This window comes from Protopterus annectens, chromosome 9.part0 (genome assembly GCF_019279795.1).
Source record: "Protopterus annectens isolate FY-2018-M chromosome 9.part0, PAN1.0, whole genome shotgun sequence".
In the NCBI taxonomy this organism is placed as follows: domain Eukaryota; kingdom Metazoa; phylum Chordata; order Ceratodontiformes; family Protopteridae; genus Protopterus; species Protopterus annectens.
The window spans coordinates 1,635,912,578-1,635,925,327 of NC_056743.1; the positions used below are offsets into that span (position 1 = coordinate 1,635,912,578).

A 12,750-nucleotide genomic window follows, 5' to 3' on the forward strand; every position below is an offset into this window, starting at 1 on the left:
AAAACAAATTCAAATAAATAAATAAATAAATACACAAATATCATTAGTAGTTCATGTTTGTCTAGTAATACACAATTTTGTATTTATTTATTTTTCTTCTAAAAAGTAATACAAGTGACTATGTGATAGTTTCACCTCACTGTATAGTTTATCTTACCAGCAATCAAGCCTGCTTTTTAATAACTATTGTTCTGACTCATTCATTTAATGCTGAATGTTTTTTTTTGTCTTACAGGTGAATTCTGTCATCTTCATCATCACAGTGTGGAAATTAGCAGAAAAATTTTCAAGTCTCAATCCTGACTTATGTAAATTAAAAAAAATAAGGTAACCTTTTTACTACTACACACTATGTTTATTTTCCTTTCAGCTAAAATAAATATAATCCACTTACTCATTACAGCCGAGTGACTACTCCAGGCGTTTCTGCAGTTACCTCCTACTGCGCCTCTAGGTGTCAAATATTGCCTGCTCATATTTGCATTAATAATTCCAAAACCATGCTACATACAAGGTATCAGAATATTTTGTCCTGAAGCATACATGATGGCAAACACAACTGTATTGATATATGACCTCTGTCAATTAGTATTTGTTAGAACTGTAAGGTGATAACTTAATTTTTTAAAGGCTGAAGCCACACCCACTGGAAGTTAAAGGTACACTCTCAGAAGAGCTGTACTGGAGGGAATGAGTATGTTTGATCCACAGAGTGACATTTACTGACAAGTGAAATCTCACTCGACTTCCTTTCAAGTTACTTATAGATATTTTTATGCCACACATTTAAATGGTAGAAAAAATCAAAAAGAAGCTGTTTATAAGTGCTAAACAGCATCAGATGGCAGATACTATACATTTTAGTAGCTCTCACTCTGAGTTCAGGTTAATAAAATGGAAGTCATACTGTGTACTGAAGCAAGAATGTGTTTGAACTGGCTAGATTTTGAACATTGCATTTCAAAAGTGTTGCTTTTTCTTCCAAGTAAGCTGAATAAAAGGGAATGGAAAGAGCTTCAGGTTTTATGCTAAAGCCAATAAAGTGTTGTGCTTATAAACAAAGGGATTGTGTCTACATCTAGAGATGTCACTGTACCTCTTTACTCAGCCCTCATTAATCCAATAATTAAATATAATGCTCTCTATGGTATGTATCTGTCCAGACAGTATCATCAGAAATACTCAGTCTAGGAATCTAGATCTCTTCTGCAACATCAACAGAATGGTTGGGAGGAATAGTTATATCTCGCAGAGGGTATGGCTGCTCCAGAACAGAGTTTCTATCCACATAAAACAATGTTAATTCCTGTCTGTATTCAAATGCAACTTAGATCTATGGATGGGAAACAGAAAAGTTACTGCAGGACTGCAACTTGTACTACTAATGGACAGAGGCAGCTCCTAAATGCTTTATCCAATGCATGGGTCTCCTCAAATTATCTATGGTATGATCCAATTTTTTTCTCATTAGGGGTAATGTATATAATTATTGGCCATGGGGTTGGTAAGGTCAATTTCTAAACAAATTGGATAGGTTAATTCAAACACAAAAAAGGAAACTGACTAGGCTTAAAATGGCCCTCAATGGCAGCTTAGCCTATTACATACCTATGAACCTATGCTAAGGCCAACAAATTGCCATATCTTCATGTAATATCAGCATTGGAGGTGATTATATGAAGCAGCAGGTAGGGATGTAGGATCTACCAAAACATTAATTTCAGCAAATTTGTATTTATGGTCCTTTGACAACAGTTTTATGAAGTCATGGCCAAATATTTGATATTTCTTGGAAGACCATAATGCATGAGGGCTGAATTGAAATATGTTAAGTACATTAAATGACATTAACAGCTCCCTAAATTATACAGTACATGATACATTAATGATGCCCCGTTGTGGGATAACTGAATGGTGAATTCACAGGGATAATAAACTGCAAAATATTTAAAATAACAGTGAAATAAATTCATTCCCAACTAGCAGATGGTACTACAGCTGCAACATTGACTATATTATTGCCAAATATGACAAAATCCTAAAGTTTATAGATTTCTGCCGGAAAGCAACCCACCCCCAGTACCAACTCCTTATTACAAGAGCTAAGCCCTTCCCACTTTGAAATTACTTAAATATTCCAAGTCCAAATGGCACCACGTCAGGAGAAATTTGGGAGCAGCATGGTTTATTGTATGCCCTTTACTAGAACATAAAACATAATTGAGCCAACAAAAAACAAAGTCAGAACAAACACAGCCAGGTATTATTGAACAAAACACATTTATTTAACCAATAGGCCTTTCTGCATCCTTATAAGACACTTCATCAGACATACACCACAATAATTATTCAATTAACATTTAAATACCATCAATTTATTGATGCCTCCTGACGTAACATTTATACGAAATTAAAACATCCAGATGGGTATCCTGTAAATATACTTTTAAATAAACATTTACTAATAATATATAGGTAGAGGTAGTGTAAAAAAAAAACTGCTTATCATTTAAACTAGTTGGTTCTAGGCTGTTCCTTTTAACATCAATATGGAGACTTGGTACACTGGAAATATTATCATTAACTTCTTGGATATTGTCATCATCTGTTTCTTTGCTGGTTTGAGTATTAAGGTGGGAGGGAGTTGGAGTCAGTTTAATCTTAGTACTAGATTCCTTCGGCCATGAAAAAGGATTTCCTTTAATACCGTCTCTATGGTGTCTTTCTAACTTCTTTTTTTTCTGTAATGGAGGTTTATATTCAAAGGTCATAATGCTGGTGGTCATTTCATCTAACAAAATTGTTGTCCTAACTGATGGTAGCAACTCAAATAATTGCTGCTGAAGATGTTAACGCTTCAGCAATGCCTTTCTTCTCATTTAGTTTGTGACGGTCAATCAGTAATTTGATTTTTAGTTGTATTACATAGCTATGGATTACATGAATGGTCAGCTCTTGTATGTCTCTGGACCAGATATAACTGAGTTGGATATTTTGTATATGTACTTTGCAATTACACTATAGAGTGTTTTTAATCTTAGTTTTACTGTTTTTAGGCACATTATACATTTAGGTGTCAGAAATGTTATGGATATACTTCGTTATGATTTTGGCTGATGCTTTTTAAGTATATAATGTGAACTTCACACATAGCACTTTATTTGAACTGCTTTTACAGCATTTTTTTATTTTAAACATTACATTAGATTTTTGAAGTTATAATAGGTCTTAAGTTTAAGGGTGTATTTAGTAAATGTTTATACAGAAGTATATGTATATGATACCCAAATGGATGTTTTAAGTTCATATAAATGTTACATCAGGAGGCATCATTAAATTGATGGTATTTAAATGTTAATTGAATAATTATTATTATTATTATTATTATATATGCCTGATGAAGCATCTTGTAAGGATGCAAAAGTGCTTACTGGTAAATAAATGTGTTTTATTCAATAATACCCAGCCGTGTTTGTTCCAACTTCTTTTTTTGTTGTTTTTTTAAGCTTTAAGTGACTTAGCAGAACTTCATCCTGTCAGGATTTCTGTTTTTCATAATTGAGACACTACATTTTTTTGTAAGTATTTTAATATGTTAGAACTTGATGTATAACAGATACTCTGATTTGGTTTTGGGGTGAGGGAGTTGGAGAAGAGGGAGACAATGATTTTTTGTGCTCTGAGTTAGTATTACAGTAATAATGTGGTGTGGGCACAGAACCCCCACTATCACTCGGTGCAGGATGGCTTAACTCTGCAAATTATTTTTATAGTATATCTCATTTTTGCAACCATTTTAGAATTCATTAAATGTTATTATTTAGCACTTTTAGTTATGATTATTTGTGTCCTGACTAAATGAGATGCAGTTAATCATGGTAAATTACAGATTAAGTTGCTTGTTTTCTAGCAGAATCAAATATTTTTTTCTCCTGTAGCTGTGTGATCTTACATTTTGAATCAGTGAAGGTAGAGGTAGTCTCGTACATGGGAGATAGGAAAAGGCATGATAGATGTCCTGTTGCAGAAATACATACAAAATAAAATACCTCATTTTCATTTGTTTTAACTTTACCAGTGGGTTTCTTAATTTGCATATCAAAGTTCCAGTTACTTGAAGATAAACTTTATCTTAAGTAAAAATACTATACTGTAGTGTGTTTCAGTTTGTTTACAATACAATCAAATGCATTTTAAGGCTTGTCTTTAGAAAGTAAACAATTGATTCATGTAGAAATGAGAGTAAATATGTTTTATGTTATATTTTGACATTTTCAAGTCTTTTATTTGGCATTTTAAGGCTGAAGTATATTATTCACAATAATTCAACACAAAACCCTTTATGCTTGCCAGTGTGGCAACTACAAATTACTGACAGAGACATATACAGTCACGCAGACATACACACACACACACACACACACACACACACACACACACACACACACACACACACACACACACACACACACGCACATAGGCACACATAAATGGCAATTAAATAACTTGTAAAACAATATATCCTCACTTTCCTTACAATACCACTAAGCTACTATTGTGTACCCAACATGAATATGAAACAAAGTGTAGTAGTTCCTTAAAGTATTTCCTGCTAAAGTAGTTTTAAGAACTGACTGATTTATTGTTGCCTTAAAAGTGATGTGAGTTGCATGAGATTGTTATGGGTTTCACAGTGGTACTATGGCTAAAGTATACGTATAATAGGGTAGTATGTTGTTTGTGGTAGTGCAGTTGTTGTTGTTGTGTGTCTACATTATCCATGTATGATAGTGGTATTGTGATTACTGAAATAGTGACCAGCACTGATTTTGCATTTCTATTTTTTGGATGTTTTCCTCTGCTCACTAACGTGTTTTTCATGAATAAATGAAGGTGATATTTTGAAGATATTCAGACATGCAGTCAGAGAAAAAAGTGAGTGGCTTGAAAGTTACATAGGACAGACATGCAATGAAATGAAACATCTAATTCACTTTTATTAGAAAGAATCCATTGTTTCTGGATGACCTTGCACATAGCTGATGTACAGTGTAACTTGTAGTCCTGATTCATAAACACACTCATTATAGCCTACCAGTTCCTTTTCACCATGCCCACAGTGTGTGTATCCAAGTGCTGCATCTGCATGTCAGAACATCATAATGTGTGGACTGTCATTGGCTATACTGTGTCAGAGAATAGGAGAATGCTGATAACTGTCAAAAGTGATAGGTGTTTAGCCTGGCTATGCAATATTGTGGTAAAAAAGTTACTAAGTAGCCAATTTCACAGTGATAGAGACAGAAAAGAGTTATTTACATGGACATTTGCAGGACAGTGCTTTTAATGTCAGTAAGCATATTTTGGTGCACCATAGGAATAAACACTCACAGGTCAGTTTGAGGCTCGAACGTCCTTGATAAAATTCTTTTGTTCATCAGGCCCTCAATGCACTTCAGGTGGCAAGCTAACTCTAAACAATCCCTCAGCCTTGATTAAAGAGCTAGGTTGGGAGGAAGCGTGTCTTTGTCTCCCACACTCAAGTGGATATATCCTGCGTTTCTTGACCATCTTCCTTTTAGATTCTTTGGATGACCAACTGAACCCTATGAGTGCCCAGCCTGATGTCCAAGACAAGTCCATTGAGTTATGTGGTCACAGACAGGGCTAATTTACCAGGTACTCACTTCCTAGGTCCAGCCCCCAGATCTTCTAGACAAGCAGACTGCAGGTAAGGAGTGTCCACGTGTCCAGCCTGCAGTAGGACTCTCATCTCAGGGCCTTCACTTGGAATTTAATGTATGATATCTGATGAGGGCCTGCATCTTGTTTACAGGACTGGACCATTATGATGTTTAGTATGAGCCTTTCACATGGCCCAATGCAAGCTTATTTCCACATAATGCTGCATTTCAGCATCTCCTGCTCAAGCCATGGTTTCTGATGACTGGATGCTTGCTACCAGTCTGTTATGTTCTCGCTACTGTATGTGCTCATGTCCATGGGCTGTAATTGTCACAGTACTCCCTCAAACCAGAAGTGCACTATCTCTCCACCTCTCCTTCAGATGTTGTCCATTTAGAGATGATCTCAGGCTAATTAAGAGCAGCTTATACTGATCTCTGAACAGTATTCAGTGCCCCCACAAAGCACAGTGGGACAGCTTCTGCTGATGAAGTCAAAAGATCCATGGATCATACACCCTTTGTAAACAGTAGCCATTCATTAAGGATGATATTGTAGCAGCCTACATATGCCATGGTTTTCCTTACCAGCTCTGAATAAAGACCACCTGTTGTTACTGGACAAGGAGTCTGCAGCTGTGGACCAGTGATGGTGTGTACACTGCTCTTCCATCTTGGAACCAAGAGAAGTACTCTGTGTCATACTGGAAGAACTAAATTATGTGGGATAAGAGAATACCTTCTCAAAACTCCATATACAGCCTCCAGCGTGGGATTTCATGTGCCTATATGTAATTTTGATTGCAACAATGTTTTGGCAATAGCTGTTACTACAGTTTTTTTTTTAGGATGGTGTAGCTAAAGCTGTCATCCCTCAAGAAGGAACAGGACTCTGAATGTCCACCTGTTGAGTTATATGGTGTTCATCTAGAATGTGCAGAGAGTAGATAATAGGAAGCTGGACCATGCTTCTGTGGAGGGCTTTTATGATTATCCTTTTGCCACATCTCCCCCATCCTCTGCAAAGCTTGACTAATCAAAAAGAGGAATATCCAAAGAAAGTCCTAAACTGTTGTCTTTTCCAATGCCAACATAATTTATCAGACTTACTTGTCTATGAGAGTCACAAAACAGTGCTAAATATGCTATGTGACTGCTCATTTGGGGTCAGTCCTTTGAGTCCACCTGGCTTGAAGAGCCATCTCAAGGGTTCAGTGAGTCCTTGAAGAACCATCACAAGGGGTCAGTGAGTCTTAGACCAGACATATTCTGGAGCTCATAAGAACCACCCCAGAGATGAGTCAACTGGCAGATTGGTCTGTTTCTGCAGAGCTGTTGTGACAGTTCCAGACACTTTTGGTGAAAGAAGCCATACATGCTGTGCTGGTATTAGAGAACAGATGAGGTTATACTGTCTTCTCTTCCTGGTTCCAAAGAGATGAATGATTTCTAGTCAACGCTGGGCCTCAGTCACTTCCATTTGCAGTAGATTATGCCTTCCTTCACTGAGTACCAGGATGTTGTTACTGGCTATGATGGGTGCCTTTAGTACATTACATTATCCACATAGGAGACCCCCCTGATTTGCTGTAACTGTCACCAGCTCCCCATGGGGTGTATTACCATTTGGACTTTCTTTATTGGCAAGAACCATTAACATTAAGTAAATGAAGTCCCTAACAGGACACTGTAAATTAGAAAATATCATATCGGATCCCAACCCAGAGCAAGTCGTTTTGTTGGGTTAAACATAGATAACCTCCATTGCTGGTTATTCCTGCTCTTGCAGAGGGCCCAGGAGGTCATGGATTTGGCCAACAAGTTAAGTATATAGAGTAGAGGCTAGTTACAGACTGTGCAGGGTCTTCTAAGCTTTATAGTGGACATGATCTTCTTGGACTCATTTGTAGTTCTAGGCATAAGGTTGTTGTAATGGTCCATGAAGCATGTTCTCACAAACCTACTGATGTCAGGTCATTGTCTCTGGGCCACACAGTGGTGAACAATTTCCAAGTTTTTGCTGATATGCCTTTCCTTTCTGCAGACCAACCACTAATAGACTTTGATGATGAGTGCTTCTTTGGCATTCTGGGGAACTCATCTCATGAGTTAATGGGTGTAGATCACCCTGGTGAGGAGCTCCTTATCAGCCAGTTGGAGGTCAGGCAAAATTCTTGGTTCTGAAGTCTTTGGAGAAAGAAATGCTTCTGGGTCCACGTCTTACTGCTGAGACAGTGAATCTATTATGTGGTGCTTAATGAAGGAGGGAGCACAAGCTCAGGCACACTGTATAGAGAAGTGATGCTTATTTGGCACTGGGTCATCAAAAGGAGCATCCTTATTTCAGCAGTTCACATTTCCAGAGAAGTAAGTGAGCTAGATGATGTTCTAAGCTAAGTCACCTGTTTTATTCTGGACCTTTAGCTTCAGAGGTCATGCCTGGCTGGGGTCCTTCAAAAGCACTCTGGAGATTGATCTATTTGCTAGTCAGGAAGAAAGAACCCTTTCTGTATTCTGCTTGGTTCAGCAGGGCAGCGGGGAAATAGCACTGGATGACTAGTCTGCCCCATGTTCTATTATACCTCTTCATCATTCCCTATAATTCTAGGCATTATCACAAAGTTTAGGGAATAAAGAACTAAACACTGAGAAAAGCATGGTTTCAAGGCGTAAGGGCCTGAAGCCCCAAGCAGTACAGAAAAAACCCTTATGGCCTTATCAAGGAATATATACCAGACTGGACAGACCAGTTTCTTCTACTTAATGGCATGGTTATGGTATCTTATGTAGATACACTTATTCTGTTAGGCTTCCAGGGCAGGTCTTTGATGTTATTGAGCAGCCAACAACCCTTTTTGACAGTTTGTGTAGAGTGGTATCCTGTAATATCCTGCCACTCAATTTAAAATATATGGTGGCTCAGTGATCCAGATCTTTGGCTAATAGCTGCAGAGTTGAGTTCAGGTCTGGTGTCTGTTCCTTGCTGTGTGACATTTGCATGCTCTTCTTATGTTTCTGATTCCCTTTTAGTTTCCCAAAACATGTTAGTTAATTGTCCATGCTAAAATGTCTATCTCCATTGCATCTGCAGTTACATTGTGAATGAGATTCTTATATACATATACTTATAATCTGGAAACACTGAAATATCAAATTTCAGTATCTCAAGACTATAAAGCTGAAAAATCAAAATACTAAAACCCCAAAAGTGCAAAATTCAAAATCGCAACTTTTAAACACACCCTACACCATTCAAACACACATGAACCTTCTTTCCCACACTACAGCAGGCAAACAAAAGACATACAAACACAACAGCACAAATACATGAACCTACCCTACATATAAGCGGGGGGGCAAGCCCCCCTGTACCCCACATGTGGGGGGCTGTGCCCCCACGTCCCTGCTACTTATATATACTAACTCTGAGGTCGTACTAAAAAGACAAAGACACGAAACCCATCACAACATAATCTACATTCCCCTCACACAAATACACATCACATACATACAAACACCACCATTCTCAACACTTACACACTCTTACCTACATACCGTAACCTACAAATCTCCAGCTATCCATTAACACAGCGCAACACCATAACCGCTGATTTGACATTTGCAGATTCGGTTATGTGGTCTTTCGTGGAACTGGGTTTTCGTTATTATAGTCTTGAGAAGCTGAAATTCAATATTTCAGTATTATATATATATATATATATATATATATATATATATATATATATCATTTAATACATTTGCTGTAAAGTATGCATACTTGATACAATTTATGTTCTGCTATTGAGTCATTTTGCTGAGAGAAATGCAGACGAGTAATATTATGTAATTACAGTGCAGAACAATGAATGTCAGACACAGGCTGACTGCACTTGAAAACTGATAGACCCAGAGTAAATGATTATCTCTTGCCTTTTTAAATGTTTCTAAGATCCCCCATTGTGACAGTATGTTCCATTCATTAATAGCCCTCTGAGTAAACCAACTAGCGGTTAAGTTAAGCATTTTGACATCAAGTAGTCTAATTTCTTCCTAACTGCTCGCATATTTTGTTCTTGTTATAGCTATGGATTTCATGATATAAACAGGAGATAGTGAGAGATACGTACACTGTAGAACATAGTGTTCACTTACCATTTGTACCCATATGGAGTATATTGAGGATAAATGTATTTTTTCAGAGGAGCATTTAAATAATTACATATTGCATATCTGTTTTGTAATCGTGAGTTCTGAACATACAGAACCTATTCTTTGTTTTGTAATTGTTTGAGATTTCTGCGCATACAAAGCCTGCTCTTTCTTTTGATACAGGGCATTTACCATCACTGCTATTGCACAGCTGTGCATCCTTGGGTGTACCTGGATATTTGGAATTTTTCAGATTGAAGAAAATACCATTGTAATATCATACATATTCACAATATTCAACTGCTTTCAAGGTCTATTTATCTTCATTTTGCACTGCCTAATGAAGAAACAGGTAAGCAACAGTCATGAGCAGCACACAGCTAACATCTGCAATATTTCTTCTGGCATGTTTTTGTGATTTTGGATTAAAGTTGCAGAGTTGCAATTTTTTTATCTTTTCAGCCATAAAAATAATATAACTTAAGAAACTAATAATTCTTGGCCACCACAATGGATTGCATTTAGTTACATAAGCCAGCTGTAGTAAGAGCTCAGTATGGAATAGAAATATGCAGAGTAATAAATATTAGAAGAGGCATGTTTGTATTATGTCTAAAGTCATAGTCGACTTAAATATTTCTTTTTAACATTGCTCTCCAAGACTTCTGTGTACCCCTTAATTATACACGTGCTGTGACCAATTGTGTTATTTGCCTGCTATTTTAATTTGCTTCTAGATTTTCATTAAAACATTTGAATTGTTTTAGTTGAGCATGACATACCTATTGTCCTATCGTTTCTTCATTTAAGGTAAAAGATGACTACATGCAAATACTTGCCAACATCTGCAACAGTAAGATGATGCCAATATACTCACAATTTACCAGCACCACTAAATCATCTATGTCACAGGTAAGGAAAAGAAACTTTTATACCAAATTCTAGACATTGCATTCTACACTTATTTGTTTTCTGGAAGCATTTTTACAGGTATGGAAATAGTAACATATGTCAATTAGCCCTAGAAAATGTAGCCTTTGTCATCTGATGACTACATTTATTCCAGTATCACATGACTTTTATCACTGAATACATTGTCTACTGATGTAGGTATATGTGACCAGTGATCTTTACATATTTAGAAATGGTAAGAAACATTCCAAACATGTAAATAGTAGATTATTCAGGAATAAAGAATGGCACATAAGTTTTTGTAAAGGAGACAAGACAATGAATGGAGCTTACCATTTCATACCATTATGTGCAACATTGCACTATGAACATGTTGCATCATTCTGCTTGTACATAACAAGAAATGTACAGAATAGAGAGGTTCACCATCAGTATTGTTCACTGATAACTGGTTAATGTTTTATCAACTTTTATTCATTTCACTAAACTCTGTGCGTAACTTATATAGTCACCTCCAAAAAATAATAAAACTAGTTCATGGTGTTTTGATGAGCTGTGTTTTCAATTAATTAAAATTCATTGTAATTTTTTCTTCCTGAAAGTGTTTTCATAATGGTTTACCTAATAGGTTTTCAACCACCCAAATTGTAAAAATGTAGGGCTGCAGCCTAATAAGTCCACAGCTTATATACAGAAGAAACCAACCAACCACTTACAGAAAGCTTTTCTCCATTAGGCCAGTACATTGTGATGTGAACCTGTCTTTCCAAGAGTGTGTGTGTGTGTGTGTGTGTGTGTGTGTGTGTGTGTGTGTGTGTGTGTGTGTGTGTGTGTGTGTGTGTGTGTATGTGTGTGTGTGGGTGTGTGTGGGTGTGTGTGTGTGAGGTAATGAAGTAAGGCACAGTAACAATATTTAATAGGGAAACGGCACATTTTGATATTCCTCCCATCATATTAGCTAGCAGTATAAACTGATGAAACATACTTGCTGATATGCTTTTCTTGGGAAAATGACTCCAAATCTCATTACCAGAATGGGACTTTTTCTGCACCATATTTTATTCTGCTTCTTCAGTTGGTCCTGTATGCAGGCATTCAGGAGATAGACAAAAGTTGATTTTAATTCAGTTAAAAAAATAAATAAATAAATAAATAAAATGCTGAACAGCTGATACAAGATAAAGCACACTTCAGTGGGCAGAATGATAATGATTTCTGATTGTTTCTGTTTTAATAAAATGATTAATGGTACTGATCACAAACAAGCATTACAGTATGACAGTAGTAAAATCTGTCACGTAAGGAAACATGTATTCCCTATGGTTCCTAGAAAAGCATCATGCTTCACAGCTGGTTACATTCACACGTAATTGTCTTTTTAATGTCTTATCTCATAATGCTTACATCTTCATTACCTGGGATATTGCTCTGGGTTTTTGCAGTAGTGCTTCACTGACATGGAGAAACACAGATTTTGAATGCTGACAAGGTTATTTTCTTTCTAATTCTTCTCTTTTAGAATGAATTAAGTTGGAGATCTTTTCACACTATTACTTAATAAAATGACAACTCATACTTTTTAGCATTTGTTGCTAATCTGTACCTTTTTGTACACATTTCCTGGATCACATTATGTGCAGAGGCTCAACATTTTCAGCAGGCTAACTTGAGTACAGTAACAGTCTGCTTCTGTGCACATTTCTGAGTTGAGTGCCTGTGAGTTGACTGCCTGTGATTAAACAATCAGACTAGGCCCTTTTTCAAGAAACATTAAAATGTGCAAGATAAAGAGTAAATATTAATTTATAACAAGAGTTATAATACAAATGAAGTTGTTAATATGAAGAAGCTTGTTGAAAATGTTATAATAAGAAGGATTTAGAATTATGGAGGCTAAGCAAATTAGCAGTGCATTAAGAGGATAAGACTAGACAGACAGACACAAATGAGTGGTAAAGCGATAGAAGGGACAAGAAGCAGTCATGTGGGGAGACACACTAGCTGC

The 12,750-nt window shown here is 36.6% G+C and overlaps 1 protein-coding gene across 1 annotated transcript in view; it reads left to right on the forward strand.

Annotated features, from left to right (window-relative positions):
* LOC122810735 (adhesion G protein-coupled receptor E5-like) overlaps positions 1-10,778 on the forward strand; it is a 236,977-nt gene extending 226,199 nt beyond the window's left edge. Inside the window, exons 8-10 of the mRNA XM_044082298.1 lie at positions 236-327; positions 10,017-10,185; positions 10,644-10,778. Coding sequence (XP_043938233.1) covers positions 236-327; positions 10,017-10,185; positions 10,644-10,778 — 396 coding nt within the window. The remainder of the gene's footprint in view (positions 1-235; positions 328-10,016; positions 10,186-10,643) is intronic.
* Positions 10,779-12,750: the final 1,972 nt, after the last annotated feature.